Below are 23,066 nucleotides of genomic sequence, written 5' to 3' on the forward strand. Positions count from 1 at the left end.
GGCAGTTTGCTGCCTGTGGTTGTGCTGGGGGGAGGAGGGTACAGTGGTGGACTCTTACCCCAGACTGTGCCATTTACTCTTGTTAACCTCTGTTCTCCAGCCTACACCATTGTATCAGAAGCAGCGACAGGTTACAGAATTGTCTCCTGGGGCCCATCTTATTTAGATATCTAACTTAAGAACCATTTTTGTTGGCTTTTCCCTGTCTCCTGAGGATATAGTTTGTCTGTGTGGTTCAGAGATGTGCCAGAAGTACCCAGTGTGACTAAAGACAGCAGACGTCCTGAGGAGGCAGTCCTCGCAGAGGCTAAGGCTTCGTGGTGAACTAAAACCATGTCCACCTTTCTTTTCAGATGTCATCGTAGAAATCCTTGGGGAGAACAAATGTCGGCTGAGCTGGAGTCTGGTCTTGGAGTCGCTGCAGCAGCCCCTGATCAACAGGTGGGCACGGCGGAAGCCGTCTCTGGTCTCAGAGGGTCCCGGGCTTCTGGTTAAACGGCTGCACCGAGAAGACTGGAACCGCAGTGTCTCCCTGCCCTGGGCCCCGGCTGCAGGTGCAACGACCGTTTCCCTGGCTTCCGAGCAGGGGTCAGTTGGCCGGGAGCTGGTGGGACCAGCCACTGTTTGCATTGGGAAGAACTCTATGCAGGCCCCCGTGGGAGCTCCTGAGAAGGCCCTGGCAGTCCTCAGCACAAAGAGGTCATGGTCCCCTGGCCGGTGCCGGGGGGGGCAGAATTCCGCCGGTGTTGAGAGCACGTTTCCTCCCCTCTTGGCCCTGCCCTGAGCATGTTGTGTCCATGAACTCCCACTCCTCATGTCCTGTCTGCCTCATCACAGGGGACCTGAAGGTTCCTAGTAAGTTGTTACTACAGGGATTCCCCTCGCTCAGGGCTCTTCAGAGCAGTGCCAACGTGCTAGATGTAAAGAAATAGGGAATTTCCTTAAATCCAGTCTCAAGTACCATTTCCACCTTTGTTGCAATCCTAGCCTTCTTTAGTTCAGCAGACTTTTATTTTACAGCCGAGACACTGCAGTCCACTGAGGATATCAATAGCGGGCAATGGGGAGGTGAGATAAATGTCATCAACAGGATCTGGTGTCCTGAGACCTAGCCAGACCTTCCCCCAAGTTGTTCTTTTTGTTTGTTTCAGGCATTTGATTTACTGCCTCTGGGACATCATCCTGGAATTGTTGGAGCTCAGTGCCTCTGCCGAGGAGTCTGCCGCAACCAGCTCCACCGCAGACACCCCAGGAAGACGGGCATCTCCCCTTAGCCAGAGGCCATTGTCCCGTTTCTTCGAGGGTTAGGAAGGGCGGATCACTCTGCCACCCAGAGACAAGCAGAAGACCATACCCTCTGGAACAGGGCCACACTCAGAAGGCCTGGGGTCTCAGCAACAACGTCCCCCCTCCCCCCCGCCACACACACACACACACACACACACACACACACTTGGTCTGTAGCAGGCAGTGGGCGTATGTGCGCCATTGCACGCACATCCATTTCCATGCCTCCTTGTGTGTGGACTGTTGCTGGTGGGGGGATCCTGGTTCCTCAGGAAATGGGAGCCATGGGGGAGAGGAATGAGCCCCCCCGCTTGCCCTCCTCCCTGACACTGTTTGCCGGTAGCCTGGCCTGTGCACACGTGCACCTGAACCCCCCCGCCCCCCCCATGCAGGCTCCAGGGAGACCGGGAAAAGCACCACAGCTGGGTTTTCTTGGAGGAGAAGACAGTCTTCTGAGTTCTCTCTTCCACCAGGAAACAATCCATCCAGGAGTACTCTTGAAAGCCAAAGCGCTGGTCTCTTGAGCGTCCCCACAGCCCACAGAGGGAGCCGCTTCTCAGGGCTCTCCACGCTCACCGGTGTTGCCCAGCACCCTGGCCTGCAGAGGACGTGACTTCGGCTGCTGCCCGAGGAAGCTGCTTCCCTGAATGGCAGACTGCCAAAGCTCCGGGGGGCCCACCCCACCCCTCCACCCTTTCCTGAGAGAGGGCTGCACTGCAGACTGTACCAGCCCCTCCCCAAGAGCAAGTGCATGCTGGCGTCTGCGGCCTTCCCTGTCTGCCTTCACCCGCCCAGCACAGCAGGTCACTCCGCCGTGACGAGTGAAGAACAGGACCTGCACTAGCCTGGAACATTCCTGCTTCTCCTGTCACCCTCCCGCCTCTGACCGTTCATTCCCAGCTTCCACTCTCCTTTGCTTATGGAGCCCGACAGCAGATGTTAGGTCCTGGGCAGAGTAAAAACGTGTGTCAACGTGGTCTCTGGCTCTATGGGTTAGGATGCTTTAGGCTGAAATTACTAAGAACGTTTATTTTTTTCCATCAAACCAGTCCCTGAGTAGGTGAGGCCCCGGGTTGGCGGATGCAGCATCTTGGACCTCATCGAGGGCCCAGATTCTTCCCATATTTATTTTGCCTTGTAAACACATTAGCTCATCTTCAGGCCACCGGCCTTCACAGTTGCTGCAGTTCAGGGCATCACATCCACGTATGACAATATCCTTGAAAGAATGGGGGCGTCTCCCCCATGTTTTCTTTTAAAAAATGAGGAAACAGTTTTCCAGAAGCCTTCAAGAGTCCTCAGGACTCAATGGCCAAAACTACCTGCCCTGAGCCAGTCCATGATGTTGAGGATGCTTGACCACGATTGGCTTCTAGTAGTGTTTCCTCCTGGGGAGGTCACTCGCCAGGAAGGTTAGATACCTGAGAAAATAGACGTTAGCAAGGAAGAAGCAGAGGTCAGGTGTTGATGAAGAGTGTCTGTTGCAGGGCTCATTCTGCAAACACCACCAAACCCCCCTCTGTGCTCAACTTAAGAGTGAGGTTTGCCAAACATGCCACCTGAAGCTCTTCACATGCTTCACCTTCCCTCACCCACACGTCAGCCCCAGGAGGTGGTTCTGCTCTGTTCCCACTTCATGGGCACACGAGGCATAGAGGTTGGGATGGCCACAGGTGCTTGAGGAAATTGCAGAGCCCACACGCAGAACCACTGTTCCAGTCTACCAGAGGGTGGGTTCTCACCTGTGAGGAGCCTGTGGTCTGGAAGACTCCTGGTCAGGGCCATGTGGCCATGCGGTGGTCTCTGTTGCAGCCACTCAGCTCTCCCATGGGGGCCTGGGCAGCCACAGCACGTGCTCCTGTGGGCTCGGAGCTCCGAGTACCCCGAAGCTCTGTTCACATGCCACGGCAGGTGCTGGGTTTAGTCTGGAAGTAGGCCACAGACCCAATTCTAGTGAGTTAGCAGTGCTCGCCGAAGTCAAGTGTGCGTGAGAATTACCTAGAGCCAGGGTAGAGGCCTGGGGAGCTGCATGTTAAGCTCCCAGGGGTAGCCAGCAAGAATGCAGGCCTTTAGCCACACCTGGAGTGTTGAGGGGTTAGAACCCAGACAGCTCTACTTGGGTGCTGTTAATGCACCACTGAATATTAAAGTCACTTAATTGAGGTGGTAATTCTATCTGAACTGACTCTTAAAGGATTAATAAGAGCCTGTGAAAGCATGGGGAGTTCAGATGCAACAGTGAACCATGGGTGAAGACATGGAGAGTAGCCCCCCCGAAAGACACCTCCTGTGTGACCCACTTCCCTGAGGTGCCTGGAGTGGTCGGGCTTACAGGACAGAAGGCGGTCATGGGGCAGAGGGGTGGGGATGCAGTGGGGACAGAGTTTCAGCTGCTTGGGAGGAAGAGCTCTTGGGACCTGTTTTCACGTATATGTAGTATATGTAGCACTGCTGAACTGTACACTGAACAATGCTGAATTTTATGTGTATTTACTGCAGTTTAGAAATTTTAAAAATAAGCTGTATGGCACCAGGCAAGCCCAGCGTGCGGGGAGGGTGAGGCTGGAGCCTCCGGGGCTGTGTGCCTGGAACCTGGGGTCCATTCCAGCCGCGTGGTGGGGGTCATGAAAGAATCCTGGGAGCATTCAGCAGCAGTCCTGAGCCTTGATCACACACACAATCAGCCCTGCTTGGTCCTGCCCCTGGAGACTTGACTCCTGCCTGCGTCATTCTGACCCCTTGAGTGCTCCCAGCCCATCCCCACTGCTGACATATACAGTGGCTTCAGGCTCTGTGGAGTGTAGTGAACTTCAGGTGGTAAAACCCCAATCAGAATCCTCGCTCTGCCTCTTGGCAGAGGATGCAGATATGTTGGGAAGCTCACCTTCACGGAGACTCTGATTTCTCTTAGAAAAGGGGACAGAAAAGTTACCGCCCTTTTGAGCACAGAAAGAGCCCGGGTGTAACAGCAGGCCCTGCTGTGCCATGTCGGCAGCATGGCGTCCCCGCTCCCCTGTGTCGGGGGAGCAGCGGAGATGCCAGTCTTGGGGAGCCCCCTCAGAACCTGCTGCTGCTCGTCTTCCTGTGCTCCGGAGCAGGAGGGTGTGTTTCCTTAGGATGAGGGAGGAAGGTGAGCCAGCCCTGCTAGATACAGATGACAATGGGAACCTGGGAGGAAGGGAAAGGACAATGCTGTGGGCGTGGGAGCCCAGCTGGGCAGGCTCTGCCATAACTTAGCAGCTCTGTTTCCTCTGGGAGAGCCAAAAATCACAGGGAAGTGCCCGCTGACACTGCCTTTGTGGACCAGAGAACAAAACGACTGCAGGGTGAATTCCAGACAGCAAACCTGCCTCACTCTGGTGTAAAGGGTGAGGGTGTGCTTCACACGAAACAGTATCTCAGGAGACAGCCAGTGAGGGGAGGCACCCCGAACGTTACGTCTAGACCCTCAGACTTGCCTGATGCTTGGCAAAGGTGGCAGGGTCTGGTTTAAAGGTGGGGGCAGAAAAATAAACCCAGAAGAACATCCAGTCAGAAGCAAATGTGGATCGTCACACCTTTTTCCTGCTGTGACCAGCAACAGGGTTGGAGGCAGGGCAAGCTCAATGCAGTGGAGGAGGTGTGGGGACCGACAGTCACCTGGACAGACGCTCTGCACTTGTCTCAGTCTCGCTGAGCCCTCCTGCCACGTCCCTCTCGCTTCTCACCTGTCTCTGGTGTGAAAGTACTTTTGAACTCAGCTTTTTTGGAAACGAAAACAAACGTGACAGGATACAGAAAACTACTCCGGGCTCTGATGTTTTCACCAACACGACAAAATCTGATTTCTCCGCACATCTTGATCCTTCAAACCTTACCTACAGGCGCTTCTGTATGAGTCATTAGCACACCATTTCCAGGATGTAGAGGGTTAGGAGGGGGAAAATGAAAGAAAATAATAGAATCAAGACTCAAACTTAGAAAACCATAAGTGACCTTATCTACTTATTCTAATCCCAAACAGGGCTCTCTGTCACTGGTCAGTGTTTAGGAGATGCAGACTAATTTTAACACTGAAGTGTTATAAGGATCAAGAAGGTAAATCTGCAGCTTTTACATAAGCAGTCCACACTTTGACATTTTTTAAATTGAAGTATAGCTGGTTAACAATATTACTACTTTCAGCTGTACAGCAAAATGATCTGGTTATATGAATACATCCATTTTTAAGGTTTTGATTCTTTTCATTATAGTTTATTACAAGATAATACAGTTCCCTGTGCTATACAGTAAGGGCTTCTCTGGTGGCTCAGATGGTAAAGCATCTGCCTACAATTCAGGAGACCAGGTTCGATCCCTGAGTTGGGAAGATAACCTGGAGGAGGAAATGGCAACCCAGTCCAGTATTTTTACCTGAACAATTCCATGGACAGAAGAGCCTGGTGGGCTACAATCCTCCTTGTTTATTTTTTATATGGCCATGTGCATACTTTTGACTTTTCCTTTCTTCCCTGTGTGTTCCATGTTACTGTTGCACTCTATTATTATGAGCAAGTTCAGTTCAGTCACTCAGTCGTGTCCGACTCTTTGCGACCTCATGAATCGCAGCACGCCAGGCCTCCCTGTCCATCACCAACTCCCGGAGTTCACCCAGACTCCATCGAGTCAGTGATGCCATCCAGCCATCTCATCCTCTGTCGTCCCCTTCTCCTCCTGCCCCCAATCCCTCCCAGTATCAGAGTCTTTTCTAATGAGTCAACTCTTCACATGACATGGCCAAAGTACTGGAGTTTCAGCTTTAGCATCATTCCTTCCAAAGAAATCCCAGGGCTGATCTCCTTCAGAATGGACTGGTTGGATCTCCTTGCAGTCCAAGGGACTCTCAAGAGTCTTCTCCAACACCACAGTTCAAAAGCATCAATTCTTCGGTGCTCAGCCTTCTTCACAGTCCAACTCTCACATCCATACATGACCACTGGAAAAACCATAGCCTTGACTAGACGGACCTTTGTTGGCAAAGTGATGTCTCTGCTTTTGAATATGCTATCTAGGTTGGACATAACTTTCCTTCCAAGGAGTAAGCGTCTTTTAATTTCATGGCTGCAGCAAGAGAGAGTGGCAATCAAGCAGGCCAGATACTTGGATTAATCCATGAGGGTGAAGACCAAGATAGACAAACAAAAGTCTGAGATTGCAGATAAAGGCACTCACATGAACACAGAAGCTGTGATTTCTCTGTGCCTGGTAGCATTGCATGGTGATCCATCAGCCCGAGGCATCAGACCTTTTGCCTATGCTCCTTGATAAAGAACCATTCTGCCACTCATTGCTATCAAAAAGATTAGCCTTGATTTAGCAAAATGTCTGCATTTCATCTCAAATCTTGCCGTTAGGGAGGACAGACCTTATTAAGAAAAAAAAGCAACCCTTTCTTTGGAGTTTTTGTCCTTTACAAAGACATGGAGTCCCAAGTCAACCCAGGGGTGGCAAGCCAGGTTCTTTCGAGAAAAGTGAGGGTCCCTTTCATCAGGGCTCAGTGTGTCTCTGGGAGAACTGTGTGGACGGGGTGGGTGGTAGGGCTTTTACTCGGGGACAGAATGTGTTGTGGAGATGGTCTCTCAGAAGTCTAGGGGCCTGTACTCTGCTCTTGCCTACTTCCATCCTCTGTCACATGCTCTTTGCTCAGGTGTGTTCCCTTCCTTACTCCAGCTCTGCACAGGTGGGCACTTTCCATCGTGTGAGCTGATTCACATGCCACCTTCTCCTCGAAGCTTTATCTGATTGGATAACTCAGAGTTACCTACACTGCCTCTCAGATCAATGTGCATAGATGTGGGGTCTTCAGCGACAGGTTACAATTCTTTGAGGTCAAGGAGCATCATTCCTTTTCTGCTCCTGTTACACGCCGGTGCCTCCTCAACCCTCCTGTCTGCCTGGTGCACAATAGTCACAGATGCTCACTCAATTAAGGACATTGCACTCATCAGCTTTTAAGAGGCAGAATATGTGAATAAGTTGAATGAAAGAAGAATTTGCTGGGGACAAAATAGGAATGAGGGGGAAGCAAATTTTCACTTTTAGGACCTTACATCTTCATTCTAAAGCAAGTATCACACGAAAGAAGTTCATTTTCCTATTTCCTGTGCCAAAACCCACACAGCTTTATAACAGTACTGTTTGCGGTCTAAGTGTGTAGGCCATGATAAGGTTCTAAAGCAATATGCTTCTTCAAGAAAATTGGTCCTGATTTGAAAATGGTTTTTAAAATTAGCCAGCCACAGAAACACCCAGCATACCCTGTCTCCTTTCCAAGTCCTCCACCTTGACCTGCTCTTTACCTTACTGGGATTGGAAGACAAAAATCTGCCTGCAAGAAATAGCCTCAACTGCTTCCTGTCCCAGATGCAAATTCGTCAGGAGTGCAATTATGGTGAGGACAAACAGCTTTCTCTTCCATTTGCTTTCTGGAAATCCTTTGGTCCCAGACCTAAAATTTTTTATTTCATACCTTCTCTGATAGTTTAAGTCACGTCTAAGATGCTGCAAGGAAGACCCTTCAGAGATGCAATAATAGCCACAAGAAAAGGAGTACGGAAATGCCGCGTCACTCTCACAGGTGTTTGCTGTCTTCCCCGCCACATTCACTGCTGTGACTGTGAGCCCAAGCACAAATCAAAACGGGGCAGCTGCCATCAGAATGAAAACTCAGGAATCTAAGACGTCCGGAGTAGCTGCAGGTCAGCGTGTCGGCCCTGGGGGATAAAGTCGCCTGCTGTTTCTGGGCCCCAGTAGGATCCTCTAGGCCATGACTTGAAAGAGGGCAACAGCAGGTGAAGGAGAAAGTTCAGTCTGAGGATTAAACAATGACGCATTTCAGGGAAAGGAGGAAACCCTAGACAACCTAGAGCTTGGGTCACATGCTATCTCAGAGCAGGCCCATGGAAGGGGGCCCCGTCTGCTGTGGAACCAAGTCTGCCCCTGGGCCAGTGCACACGTGCATGACACATGGTGTGGGGCAGTCTCAGGAGCCAGTCTGGTGTGTATCCACCCCGGGGCGGGTTGGGCAGCCTGTAGTGTAAACCTCCTCGGGATTAACCAAGTACTCAGGGTAGAACCCTGGGTAATTAATACCAGATCTGTTCCCTGCACTTCCTACACCCTGCATAAGGGTGAGGACCCAAGTGTTTCCTTTCCAGCATTCTGTTTGGGTGAGATAGAAGAAGCTGTTGTCCTAATGTTGGAGACATAAGTCATCCCCTCGTACAGTGCCTTGTGCAGATGGCTTGTGAGTGGCACGTGGCATTTACTGGCCAGGCGAGAGCTGTCTGGAGAGATAAGCGGGCAGTAAGTATGTGTGTATGGAGACAGCAGTAGTGTCCGTGGCCTGAAGTGCGGGGCTGTGCTCTTCCCTGCAGCAGTCTGGAGAGGAGCGAGGCCAGAGCTTGTGTCTCAGCGGGCCTGCGCTCTGGAGGAATGCCCACTGCTGGGGTGGGCAGACCTGAGAGCGTTATAAGATTAGGTTTTCTGTAGCGGTTTCCCAAGTGACAGGAATTTTCCTCATCTAGTCTTGCTCATAGCAGGCAGCCCGAACCAGTTGTTTGCCTTACCCAATTCCTTCCCTGTGTTTATTTCTGAAGCCCTTTCCTTAAAAACAAAACCAAGTAAATAATAACAGGGGAAAAAAGGTTTAAAAAGACTTCATATCTCTGGCATTTTTCCTTTCTTATGCAACTCAAAAATTGCTTTCTCTTTAGTCCCTAAATTTTTCTCCTGTATCAGCTTACCAGTCTTTGTGGACCGATCGGCTGTCCCTGGTCTAATTGTCTCTTTGATCCATCAATGCGGACATCAACTTAAGATTACATGTAAACCTTAAACAGGTGATATTTCTTATCCTTGACTCCACATTTGATATTCTATGAGGAAGACTGGGGTGGGCTCCCAGAGTAGGGGACCACCATCCCTTCCCCTTAGCTGCAAGTTCAAGCGGTCCGAGAACTTGCCCAGATGGTGTTCAGCACCACAGGGCCTGAGACGGGGAGACCTTTAGGGGAGTTGTCCTGGGGGAGGGAAGAGCGTTGTCCGCCTGCTCACACCAGGCCGGCAGCCACAAAGCCTCAGAGCCCAGTGTGTGCCTCCGTCCGAGCGGACGGCGTGTGCTCGAAAACCGCAGACAGAACCACAGCTCCGGAGCCAGACATGACCTTGTTCTTCAGTGAAAAACAAGTGAACGTCACCTGCGCCAGGGTCACTTGGCAGCAGAGCCCCGCGACAGAAGGGGCTCCACTGAAAGGGCAGCACAAATCCGGGGCATTAAAATAACCCGAATGGTGTTGTTTTCTGATCAAGTGTCTTTCCCTCCCGGGTTTGTGAGTTTCGAGCCTGAGAATGTCTCCCCACAGCTCAGGTTTCTCTGCTGCCACCCTGATCTCAGCCTGGAATCCAGGTCTGATGGAACTATGTCACAGTCCCGAAATGGAGAGACTTCATCTCACGGACGGTGGTGCTGGCAGGCTCGGCTCAGGCGGCCGGTCCCGGGCCCCGGGCAGCGTGGCACATCCCAGCTCTCAGTGGACATATGGCCTGAGCTCCAATCTGTGCCCAGTAAACTGGGGTCTGTGAACCCTCCCACCGGGAGCAGACGGGGAGCACAGGCCGAGGTGCCACAGGCTCACTTGGGGACAATCACTTCGGTTTGCAGACAGGTGGACCCTGGTGGGAGGCCCTTGAGTTTCTGGAAGGTTGGATTGGAGGGCAGCAAGCAGCCAGTCACACGATGGAAGACATGGCTCATGACCGAGCTGAGCTGCTGTCTTTCATTAGCGGGGCCCCGGGGCGATGGCCTCACCCGCAGGGCAGGTGAGGCCTGGGGGTCAACGAGGAACCACCCTTTTCTTGGTGAGGACTAGGCCTCAAGGGGGACCACCCACTGCTCATGTGCAAGAGAAGGCAGCAGAGTGTGGCCACTTGGGCCTGGTGATCTCCTGGGTTGAGGAGCAGCCCTTCCAGAGCAGCCGGGGGCGGAGGGTGCCTGGGCCCAGCCTCGCTCCCCACCTCCGCTGTGAGAACTGCAGCGGCAGCCAAGCCATTGCCCCTAATCCTGCTTCAGCCCCTGCAGACTCCCTCGAGACGTCCCCTCGAGCCTCTTCATGGTCCAGGAGCCGCACCTTCTGCGGGGCAAGGTGTAGGAAGCCTGGCCTCCAGGTCCCAGAGGTGCTCCTGTCTTGAGTGGCTGCTTCCATCCCACGCATCTCCTGCCACTGTCCTTGACCACCACCTGCGGGCATGAGGCCAGCTTTGAGGCCCTTCCCTGCGCAGGCTGTATTTTACCTCTCAGTGCCCCCAGTGCCACGCAAGGTGCTCACAACATTGACTCTGAAGAACGCACCAATGGCAGCCCATCACACCTGGCATGGAATCCTGAGGTGGGATCCAGGGATCAGCCTCATCTCCCCCCACAGCCTCCCCACCTCCGCCAGGGACCCCATGCTCACATCAGGCCTCTGGCCCGTGTGTCTGCTGGCATGTCCAGGGCTCATTCCCTTGTCCATTGTTTCTCTCGCCAAATGCCGCCTTCTCTTCTCAGACAGGACTTTCCTGAGCAGGCGGGCTGGAAAATAGCTGTCTTTACCACATAATCCCATCCTGCTGTGTTGTTCTTCTTAGCACTTACTACCAACTGACAGTCATTGCATTAGCTCACACAATAGATTACTATGTGACACTGCAAATGTTTCAATTTTTTGTTGTGTGTGACTGACTCCCATAAGACTGCGAGCTCTAGGAGGGCCAAGACCTGGCTTTCTCCCCAGCTAGTCCTGCGTGCTGGCCCATAGCAGTGCTGGAATGCTGTAGGTACTCACTCCTCACTGAACAAATGGGTGAGAAAATGCATGAGCAGATGAATGTTTCTTTGTAAAGTAAGAACCGATATAAATTATCTCTTAATGTGATGGGTAATCAACTCCCAAATGATCTAAGGCTTCCTTTTAAAGAACCAAAGAGCATAAGAACTATAAAGGTCTTTGAAAGCTGGTCAATCCCCAAATGTATAGAGTAGGAAACTGAGTCCCAGGGCGGGAGAAGGGCTGCAGTGAACACTCACAAAATCAGTGTCTTTGACTTCCAGCCATCAGCTCTTTCTAAAACAGGGTCTGACATGATAACTCTTCTGAACAGATTCTGACCTGTCAATTTTCTACTGGTTTTGCATGCAAATAATTTTTACTAAGATGAAAAACAAAACAGACAAAAGAACGAGGCCAGTAGCATCAAACTTCACCTCCTAATGCCTCCAGGTATGTTGACTGAAAAGCAAGCCTCTGTACTGCCCAGAGTCCCTTCAGTAAGCTTGATGTTGTTGAGTCACTTGGTTGTGTCTGACTCTCTGCGACCCTACAGACTGCAGCACACCAGACTTCTCTGTCCTTCATCATCTCCCAGAGCTTGCTCAAACTCATGTCCATTGAGTTGGTGATGCCATCCAACCATTCACCCCCTGTCACCCCTTCTCCTCCTGCCCTCAGTCTTGTTTCTGCATCCTTCCCCACTTTTATGTGTCCGGCAGGACCCTGCAAGATTGTCTGCAATTGGAATAGAAGAAATGCAAGCGTAAGCCAAAAGCTAAGTTGTGCCTGGGACTCCGCCCTCCGTCTGCCCTTCTCCCCAGACACCTGTGGAATCTCACCGTGGGTACTGTAGATGGACACAACCCGTTCAGTTCTGCAGTAAGGGGTGCACCTGCTCTGCTCATCAGACATCAGCCATTCTTGATGTTCCTTTTATAGAAATTCTCTAGAGGCTTCTAAGAAAGTCCCAGCCTATCAAAGCCTTCTCTCCCAGCTGGCCCTGGAGGGTGACTCCCCCCTCTTGCTCTGCATGTAAAATTATGTTTGACAGCAATGAAAACCAACAGTTCAACAGCAATCATTTCTTGGCAGGACAGATTGGCATGAGACCTGCCCCAAAACAAAATAAGCCTTTCAGGGAAATATTTTTCAAGCTGGGTTGGCCTTCTCAAGCCTCTTGGAGATTCTAATATGGCTGACTTGGGAGTCGAGGCTGAGCCCCAGCCAGAGCCATCAGTGACGGTCAATGACATGATGGCCAGGAGGGGAGACCCAGGGCTGAGTGTCTCTTGAACAGCTCAGACAAGGGTGACTGCTGCGGACCTTCCCCTGGGGAGAGGCTGTCTACACTGCGCCTGCTCTTCTCCAATATCCCGTCAGTGATTTCAGTCCTGGAGGAGGAGTCAGACAAGCACCCCTTTCTTTCCCTCCTCCTCTTTTCACTTCCCAGCTCCTATCCATCATTTTTTACAGTTCTTAGCATCACCACCTTTCCCAAGGCTGTGTGTGCCACTCTAAGGGGACCTTCTGTCACCAGGGAGCATGCTCTGTTCCCTGTACCTGAAATCTTGTTCCATCCTGTGTCTCTGGTCTCCTGCCTCCTAAGTTGCTATGAAGCCTTGCTTTCTAGGCTTGGTTCCAGCGTGGGCCCACAGCATAACGCAAACATCAAAGATGGCAAAGAGCCCAGGGACATCATGGTTCATCGTGCCCTGGGAATAGCCAAGCCACGTTTGCGCTACTTCTGAACGCCCACCAGAGGTAGCCCGAGACCTCCGGAGTCAGGCCATAGCCGGGGCCTCGAGGCCAGCAGGTGGCACTGTTAGCTCAGCCACCAGCAGGGAGCGATCCCCACTGGGCAGGTGGGCAGCACCCTGTCTGGGCAAGTGGCGTCCCTGCGTAGGGAGGGCAGTCCCTGAGGAGACGCTGCCACGACCCGCCACATGCAGCTTCCCCACCCCACAAGCACAGCCAGGCCCCATGAGCCTGAGTTGGTGGAAAGCTCCAGATGAGGAACTGGGTTCTCGGGTTCGGGTTCTCACTGCACAGATGCTTTGCTGGGAGGCCTGGAAGGAAGTCATTCATTCTCTCTGCCCACAGCTTCCTCGACCTTCCATGTGTTTACCTAACATAAATTAAAGCCATACTGTAGGACCAGATGGGCTCAGGACTCAGGAACAAAAAGGACAAGCCCTGGGTTGGACAACGTCGCAGTGGGCAGGGTGGGGAGGGGCATGGACCCTATAGAGGAGAAGCAACTTGCTCTCATAGAAATTGCTACTGTCAGCTTGGGCTCCTCAGAGGTGGTCCCGCCCTGTTTTCAGTGCTCTACGTAAATTAACTCATTTAATCCTCCCAAAGAGGGCATGAAGGATGAGTTCCTCCCCGTATTTAAAGGTGGCATGATGGAAGCTTGGAGGGGCTAACTGACTCTTGCTGGCTCATCTATCTGTAAGGGGCAGAGCTGGTTCAAAGCCAGGCAGTCCAGCCCCTAGCCCATCCCCACAATCACATTGTTTAGTCATCTGGTCCCCAAACCAGCGCAAATCCGTAGCAGAACCAACGAAGCTCCTATACCTCACCCCCAGTTCCTGTTCTCTCCACCACGGTGCTCCCCCCGGTCCTGAAGGCCCTCCGTCAGGGGTGCTCTTCACCCAGGTCTCCAAGGACCTCCTCCCTCGATTTCTTCTCTGTCCTCTGCACCCCAGACAGAGCGTGGCTGCGCACACTCCCACCCTGTGAACCCCTGCATGTCTGATACCCCTTTCTCTGCTTCTTCACAGATAACAGTTACCACCACTTACTTGCCATTCATGTGTCTTCTTCTCTAAAGTGCAGTGTCTGAAGGCAGGCTCTATGGTCCTCAATGCCAGAGCCCTGGTGCCCGGCACATCAGAGCATTCAGTAAACAGTCGATGAATAACAGACGAGCAAATAGCAGATCAATCCACAGGGTGGAAGCAAAGACCTGGGGTGCTCTGTGCCCCGTGCTTAGATACCACTTGCACACCCAGACCTGGCCAGACCCTGCCTCCTCTGGACGCTCTCTGAATCTTTCCACTTCTTGGAGAGATTTGTTCCTTGAGGTTTAATATCACATCCCCAACAAATCTTCGCTTAAACTGTGGGTACTTCTGAAAGGGAGATTACAATACCTCAATGAATTTTCAGCCATGAACACTCCTGAATATACTAAACAATACATATACAACATTTTATATATGAGAGCCAAACTGAAATAGAGCTGGCATGGATGCAGTCCTTATAACATGCCCATCAAAGCACCTGTCGCTTTGCACGCTGCACTGATTGCCTTCTATTTCTGGCTCTCTGCTTTCCTGGCACCCATGAGTAGGGTTCTTCCCAGATGCTTGGTGGTGGGTGGGTGGGTGATACCATGTGACTGGTCCTAGCCCATCACACCTAAGTGGATCTGTTACCCACTTAAAGTTCCAATGAGAGACATGGGCACTCTCTTTCCCTTTTGACTCAGCCACCTGCCAGCCTTAGCCCGAGTCCCCGAGTGACTGTGATGAGCAGGGGACCCCATCTCCCCAGTCTCCACACAGCACTCTTGTGAGGTATTCTGTGCTGTCCTTGTTTTGCAGAGAAAGAGCAGGCTCTGAGTCATTAAACGATTTTCCTGAGATGACACAGGTAATAAGTGACAGCCAGGAATGGAAATCAGGGGTGTTTGACACTAAAACACATAACTTTCACTTACTCTTACTCTCTGGCAAATCTGTATTAAATAAAAAATGAATAGGAAAATGGGAATACCAGCCATTTCCTGGAAAACAGAAGCTTTGTCAGGGTACCACGGCTTTGGGGAGTAAAGAGGGCACTGGGGTCCTAAGAAACCCATGACCAGAGGGGATGTGAAGGGGATAATCTATGAACCACATTGTCCCGGTTCATATTTTTGCATGTTGAAGAGTTAGAATCCTTGGTCTGTATCCTGATTCCTTCCACCTACAGACTCATTAATGCAGTAAAGGAATATGTGGGCTTCCCAGGTGAAGAACCCGCCTACCAATGAAGGAGCCCTAAGAGACACAGGTTTGATCCCTAAGTCAGGAAGATTCCTTGGAGGAGGGCACGGAAACCCACTGCAGTATTGTTGCCTGGAGAATCCCATGGACAGAGGAGCCTGGTGGGCTACAGCCCACGGGGTTGAAAGAGTCAGATACAACTGAAGCCACTTAGCTTGTGTGTACAACATGCACGTAAACGATTACGCAATGAGGTCTATCCGTGTGCCAGGTCTTGTGCTGAGGGTGCCCTGATGGGCGCTCTCCAGCTCCCCGCTGTCAGGGACCTACAGGCTGTCCATAGAGCCCACTCCTTCCATGTTTCAGACAGAAGCAGCCACCCCTGTAGAGGCTAAGTGGCCAGTCGTTTGCTCTGAGAGTTCTCGAGAGTCGAATCTCAGCTCCCCCACGTGCTCTTGGGCACAACTTCTGAGACTCTCTGCTGTTCCATTTCTCATCTGCCCTAAGCTCCACTTGACCTTGTGGAGTGATCACCAAAGTGATGGGATAAGCATCTGCAAGGACAGCCCAGATGTCTTTTAAATGGGAAGTGGTACATGGACGAGAAACCCTCTTCTCCCAACCCTCACGTTTAGTTTTTAAAGAGAGAGGAGACAGATGTATTTCCACCAATTCTGAGGCTTTTTAAGAGGAAGGGGTGGGAACTCGACACTGAAAAGGAGCCACTGTAAATGCTGTGACGGGTGGAATTTTTGTGGCCTGATGGCTTTGAAAATAAACGCCAGGCTGGGTGTAATCGCACCTCCTGCCACAGGAGATTAGCTAATGTGGGTGAAGCACTTGGAGTTCTGAAAGCAAAATACTGTCATGATTAGCAGGATTCTGATAGCTCCCTCTTGAGATTCTTAACTGACTTGCTCCGTGCCCTTTTGGCAAATCCTTGTATTGCTGCTTCCAGAACCGGGAACAAAATTTTTCGGATCAGATGGGCTCCTCCACTGCTCTTCAGAAGACCTGTTAGGTGGAAGGTCCTGGGGTCTCAAGGAGGAGGTGGAGACTGGGAGAAGGAGGAATCAAGAGAAGGAAAGAGAGAAGGAACACCAACGCAGCTCAATTCTCTCTTCCCATTAAGGCCTTCTCCAAAGCACTGCGTTTGTGTACAAGAGCAAATGAGGTGTAATTTGTTACCAAAAGCAAATCTTGACGCTCTCACTATAAAAAGTCTAAAATAAACAAAGCCCAGGGGAAAAGGGACCTAAAAGGAAAGAACACTGATGCACAGAACAGATGGTTATCATGAAAATGGGAGGGACCAACGTATCCCCTGCTTGTGTCCCTCCCCGGATGGTCCCTGCTTGCCACCTGGGTCCATCCTAGCTGCAGAAGATCCCCTCAGCCCCCTTTCCCAGGCTGGCTGGTCACCCACCCCTGCGTGCCACACCTCTCCCACACCTCACCTCTCACCTTGCCTCTGGCAACGGTGTCAGCATACTTTTAAAATTCCTTCTGGAAGTTGCTCATGGCCCTGGAGCAGGCATGCTGTTTCCTCTGTGTTATCATGGCAGGCTTACATGATGCAGCCGCCTTGGTTAGAGCTGTACAGTGGTCCTTCGTTTGCCACTAAAATGTGTTTCTCTCTGATAGAGTTTAAACACTTCAAAGGCAGGACTCTTATCTTACTTACATCTGAGTACATAAATGTGTGCCTTGATAAAACCACACTTTATTCACCAGTACACGTTGAACATTCCCCAAACGTGCCCACCGGTGCCAAACTACATGGAAGTGGCAGAAAATCCTGAAGGTCTGCCTCCCAAGCAGGAGCCTCCTGCAGAGTTTTCCACTTTCTGCTAACCTGGTACCTGAACTCTTCATTGTGGACAATCTCTTCCTGCAGGGACTTCCCTGGGGGTCTGGTGGTTTAGACTCTGCAGAGGCTTGATACCTGATTGGGGAACTATGATCCCTGTGAGGCACAGACAAAAAGACAAACAAACAACAACAACAAAAACCCTAAAAATCTCTTCCTTTGGATGAAGACAGGGTTCTCCTCCTCCCTGGGATATTCTCAGACTCTCAGATAAAGTCTGGTTTTGTCCTGCTTCCAAACGACTGGCCTGAGAACTCCTACCCTCACCTCAGCACTGAGGTCTGGCTGAAATACTCCAAAGAGCCTGGCAATGATACATATCTCAGTTACAAGAATTAACATGCTCTCCAAGTCTTTCTCTTCTTAAGTGGCATGGACCCAAAGGAACTCATTGTTACTGTCTGTGTTTGGGGTTGGGGAAGGCCAGGGCCCCGTATTCTCAGGAAGACTAAGTGGGTAAGAATAGATGCTACCCTGGGCAGAACACAGATCCCTTTCAGAACACAGATCCCCTTCAGCAGGGTCTGTCATGGGCAGGCTCTGGGAGATGAATGCACCCCTAAGCGTCGATGCAGGTGGTTCTGTGAGAAGTGTATTCCTTTCTGAGGCTGAGCGGATCGTGGAGAGCTGGGGGCCATGAGGGCACCCTTATCGAGAGACAGCTAAGGGCCTACAGAAGGATGAGTGATGGAAAGATCTGGAAAGTGATGTAGCCTGGAAGGGGAGGATTAAATGGCCAGAGGGAAAGAGGGGTTTCTTTGTGGATGAGGATGGAAGTGAGTCGTCAAAGCTCAGAGAGATGACTTGAAGACAGATACCCAGAACCTCATTTAGAAAATCAGGGAGGTGTTAGGATGACTCCGAGCAACCCTGGAATGTATTTGTAGGCTTGACCCTGACTTGCATATGTGAAATTGCATAATTTGAGGCTAATTTGTTTTGAATTTCTGCCTTATGGGTCTCTTTAGTTTGGATAATCCAAGAACATCTTGTGAAAAACTTTGAACTGGGGTTTAAGTTGAACATGCAACACAGCTGAGTGTGGAAAAGAACTGTGTACACATCTGAAAGAGAAATCATTTAAAACCATTCCTTAAATCCCTAAGCAGAACAGTGTGTGACTGGGAAGAGCAGACTCTTTGCCCCCATGTTCCCTGAGGCATCCCCCCCTTGCTCTGTGTGTTGTTTGTGAGGCTGACCTGTGCTCAGCATCTGTAGAGATGTCAGGTTACCTGTGACATTTTCCCATAAAGGAAGGATGAGCTCTGGGGTCACACATACCTAGGCGCTTACTCCCCTGGGACTGGGAGGTCAACTTCAGAGCCCCTCCCCCACCCACCTCAGAGGCTTCCCCCAGAGCCTCTGTCCCCTGTGGGTGACACAGGGAGGCCTGTGCTCACATGCCCTTCCTGTAGGCCTAGAGTACAGGTTGGGTGTCGGGTGTCCAGCAGGACCTTGACCCGCGGGAGGCACCCCATCTATCCCTCCGCTTCTCTGGGGACAGCAGTGGGTGGACAGACACAGTGGTCACCTGCTGACTCCAACAGGTCCTCTCACCTCCGTGACCTCTCAGCCTCTCTGTCTCCTCTGACTCTGCCCTCTTCCCTCCCCTTCCTTGGCAGCCTCAGAGCTTTTACCAAATCTCAAATCTCACTTTAAAGCCCCATTGGGAACACTCCAAGCGCTTCCTGTGCCCACACTCTCCGCAGGGATTTCTGAGGACTTTGATGAATGGGTCCTGCTCCCCTGATGTTCTCTCTCATAAACACATCTTGCCTTCACATTCTCCCTCCACTCCGCCCCGCCCCACCACACATGCCCATCTTCCTGCCCCTCAGCGCCTGCAGGACGCCCTTTCCCGAAGGACACGCCTGTGAATATTTTGTCCCTCTGCCTTGACGGCCCCAGATTGAACTCCCAAGGGCCTATCTTTTATCTGATCAACTCCAGTCTTCCGAGTTCAGCTTTGAAGTCACTTCCAGGGTGCTGTCACCTGTTCAGTGCTGCTCTTCATGGAATGATGTCTTGTGTGTGTGTGTTAGTCGCTCAGTTGCTAAGTCACGTCTGACTCTTTGCTACCCCTCAGGCTGTATGTAGCCTGCCAGGCTCCTCTGTCCATGGGATTCCCCAGGCAAGAATACTGGAGTGGGTTGCCATGCCCTTCTCCAGGGAATCTTCCCGACCCAGGGATTGAACCCACGTCTCCTGCATTGTGAAAGTGAAAGTGAAGTCGCTCAGTAGTGTCCAACTCTTTGCAACCCCATGGACTGTAACCCACCAGGCTCCTCCGTCCATGGGATTTTTCCAGGCAAGAATACTGGAGTGGGTTGCCATTTCCTTCTTCACTCCTGCACTGTATGCAGATTATTTACTGTTGCACCACCAGGAAAGCCCGAGGTGTCTGTAGTCCTGTCTTACTGTCTCTACTAAAAAGACCTGCTTACTTGTCCTTCTGCAGACCAAGCTCCCAACCTCCAGGGGAAGCATCTGGTCTTGTTCACCAGGGTCTCCTTGGCCCAGAGAACAGTCCAGAACAGGTGCTTAGTGAATGTATGTTTTAAGCTTCTGTGTGGAATAATGATGGGCTTAAAGAGAAGTTGCAGAATGCCAAGTTCCCATACATCTTTCACCCAGCATCCCCTCATGGAAAATCTTATAAAATCATGGTAAAATGATTGAAAGGATATTATCATTTGATCCAATACTCTTAACTAATCTACAGACCTTATTTGAATTTCACCTGTTTTGGGGCTGTAATATTGTGATTTATAATATGAAATACGTACTTGGTTCTTGTTCCCATTGCTAGCTCAGAGCTCCTAAAGCTCTCGGAATTTTCTATTAAGAAAGCAAGCAAGGTGTCTTTTGTTATGTTAATGAGGTGACATTTGGAAAGCCCCAGGTCACCTCTGACCTCTGGATGGGGGTTGGTTGGGGGGGTGGGGGTAGAGAACGACAAACCCAGTGATTAGAGGTTTGTTTTTCAGCCCTTCCCCCAACCCTAACTCCAGGGATCGGGGGTAGAGCTAGAGATTGAATTTAATCACCAGATGTCAGTGGGCTGACTGAGCACGCAGGCTGGGCCAGTGGGCTGATCCATCAAACCTACGTAATGAAGCCTCCAGAAAACCCAGAAGGACAGGGTTATGAGAAATTTGGGGAGAGTGGACACTCAGAGGGACTGCTCTGCCTCCCCACATCCTGCAAGGTCTCTCTTTTCTGTGCTGCTCCTGAGTCATTTCCTTCTTTAGTAACCTGGTAAACATAAATGCGTGTGTGCTCAGTTGTGTCCAAGTCTTTGCAACCCCACGGACTGTAGCCTGCCAGGCTCTATTAGTCCATGGAATTCCTTTCCTTATGTTTGGCTTCCCAGGTTGCCCAATGCAGGAGACACAGGTTCGATCCCTGGGTGGGGAAGATCCTCTGGAGAAGGAAGTAGCTACCCACTCCAGTATTCTTGCCTGGGGAATCCCATGGACAGAGAAGCCTGGTGGGCTACAGTCCACGGGATCACAAAGAGTTGGACATGACTGAACAACTGAGCGTACACACACACACACACACAAACAAGCACAAGGGGGTTCAGTTCAGTTCAGGCTCTCAGTCGTGTCCGACTCTGTGACCCCATGGACTGCAGCATGCTAGGCTTTCCTGTCCATCACCAACTCCCAGAGCTTGCTTAAACTCATGTCCATTGAGTTGGTCAGGCCATCCAACCATCTCATCCTCTGTCGTCCCCTTCTCCTCCTGCCTGCAATCTTTCCCAGCATCAGGGTCTTTTCCAAGGAGTCAGTTCGTCACATCAGATGCCAAAGTATTGGAGCTTCGGGTTCAGCTTCAGTCCTTCCAATGAATATTCAGGACTGATTTCATTTAGGATGGACTGGTTGGATCTCCTTGCAGTCCAAGGGACTCTCAAGTGTCTCTCCAACACCACAATTCAAAAACATCAATTCTTCGGTGCTCAGCTTTCTTTATAGTCCAGCTCTCACATCCATACATGACTACTGGAAAAACCATGGCTTTGACTAGACGGACTTTTGTTGGCAAAGTAATGTCTCTGCTTTTTAATATGCTATCTAGGTTGGTCATAGTGTTTCTTCCAAGGAGCAAGCATTTTCTAATTTCATGGTTGCAAGGGGGTTAGGGTTTGAGAATTTGGGAGGACACCTCAGACCATAACAGCCCAGGCCTTCACAGGGCATTACTTGTGCAACAGGCTGTCAAAGTGGGGCATTTCTTATGGTCTCAGTTTCTGGTGGTGATGGGAAAGATTAAGAATTAAGGAGGGAGCAAGAAAGGTGGAGGTTTCTCTAAAAAAAAAAAAATGCTTTGCATGCATGCATCTTCCTAACTGCTGCTCAGGCCAACTGAGATAAGCTTAAAGGAAGCTCCCAGCGGCTTTGACACATGCCCCTTGGATTAGGAAAGAATGTGGAAGAAGGTCTGAAGGGAAGAGGTCATCCCTGGCTTGGGGATGGGGAGGGCCGTGTTGCGAGGATGAAGAGAAAGCTGCAGTTACCTGAGTGGTACAAGAGGCTGGACAAGAAGAAGAGTTTTCAAGATCCAAATACAGATCCCAGGGCAGAGCCCAGCCATGAAGCGGCTTGAAAGCCTCTCTACCCAAGGGGACCACCCACATGGGGATGCTGGGAGGGTGACCTCAGCAGAAGAGGATCGAGCTGAACCACCAGCTGCGGGCTGGGAGGGTGTTGTGAGCAGCAGCCAAGGCAGGTGACACCCACATCAGAAAGTGGCGGTGACCGTGCCCAGTGGGAGGGGCTCAGAGGAACCTAGAAAAGCCCCATGAGAAAAAAAGACAGCCTTGGGTCCTCAGCACAAAAGGCCCCATCACAGCTGCATCTGTTACATAGGGAATGTGCACCCCACCACTGCCTTGCACCCCCAAAAAGCCGATGCAACAAGAAGCCTGAGAAGGACAGGAAGATCTGAGTGGGCAGCATGGTAGGGCTTAGGTCTCTGCAGGCTTCCCAGCCCCCAGTCTGGCAGGGGAGGCAGAGGGAGCCATCAGAAAAGAGTTTGATAAAAGAATGGAAATGACCTGAATATTCTATGGGACCTGCAGGAAGGAAGAGGGAACTGAGAAAGAATTCAACACAAAGTGCAGAAAAGTCCCCTCCTATTTGCACACTGCTACGTTCAGTCCTTCAGAAATAAGGTAAGACAGTTACGAACAGTTGTGCTCACCAATCCAGCCACGTGGGGCTCAATGCTCTGTGGGCACCACCTTCAAATTCTTAATAATTTTTAACTGGAGGCCCCAAATTTTCGGATTTCCCTGGTGGCTCAGATAGTAAAGAATCTGCCTGCAGTGCAAGAGACCTAGTTTCCATTCCTGGGTGGGGAAGATCCCCTGGAGCAGGAAATGGCAACACACTTCAATATTCTTGCCTGGAGAACTCCATGGACAGATGAGCCTGGTGGGCTACAGTCCATGGCGTTGAAAAGAGTTGGACACGACTGAGTGACTAACACTTTTACCCAGATTTTTACTTTGCACTACGCCCTGCAAATCAAATGGGTAGTTTTGGTTATGTAGAGAGCAGGGACTTAGATGTGTTCTATGTAACCCCACGGGATACATTAGATCTGATCCAGGGGAGGTAAAAAGAGACAGCTTTTAGCCCAATATTAGGAAAAGTTCTCAAAACTTGTGGTTGCCCAAAATGGAACAGGCTATATAAATAGGAAGAGCTTCTGACACCAGCCTCCTTACAGCAGAGGAGGGTCAGCTACTTGGCAGGAATATTGGAGGCACAATTTAAGCATTGGACTCTGTACCCTCCAAAATCCCTTCTAACCCTGGAATTATCTAATTCTTTGATTAATGAATCTCCTTCGAGGTGTCTGCTTTACCCACTTCACCAGGAAATGAACTCACTAGTGCTGAGACAGGTGAGGGTCTTGCCAAGTCCAGCCTCTAACCCTCCATGGTTGGGAGTTTTGCTGACTCCCTGGGTTTCTGTCCAAGTCGTGAGCTGTTGTTTTCCTTGATGAGGACATTACTGCCATTACTCACTGTATTTTTGATCATCGTTAAGTTGGACGTTGTTATGGCTGGCACACTGT

General features: G+C 50.9%; 1 protein-coding gene across 2 annotated transcripts in view; it reads left to right on the forward strand.

The window, feature by feature from the left end:
- The window catches only part of SNX19 (sorting nexin 19), a 36,277-nt gene extending 30,469 nt beyond the window's left edge, over positions 1 to 5,808 (forward strand). For both annotated transcript variants that reach the window (XM_055581156.1, XM_055581159.1), the window contains 2 exons: positions 354 to 441; positions 1,152 to 5,808. In XM_055581156.1, coding sequence (XP_055437131.1) covers positions 354 to 441; positions 1,152 to 1,308 — 245 coding nt within the window. In that variant the 3' untranslated portion in view covers positions 1,309 to 5,808. The remainder of the gene's footprint in view (positions 1 to 353; positions 442 to 1,151) is intronic.
- The last annotated feature ends 17,258 nt before the right edge of the window (positions 5,809 to 23,066 follow it).

This window comes from Bubalus kerabau, chromosome 5 (assembly GCF_029407905.1).
Source record: "Bubalus kerabau isolate K-KA32 ecotype Philippines breed swamp buffalo chromosome 5, PCC_UOA_SB_1v2, whole genome shotgun sequence".
Lineage (NCBI taxonomy): Eukaryota > Metazoa > Chordata > Mammalia > Artiodactyla > Bovidae > Bubalus > Bubalus kerabau.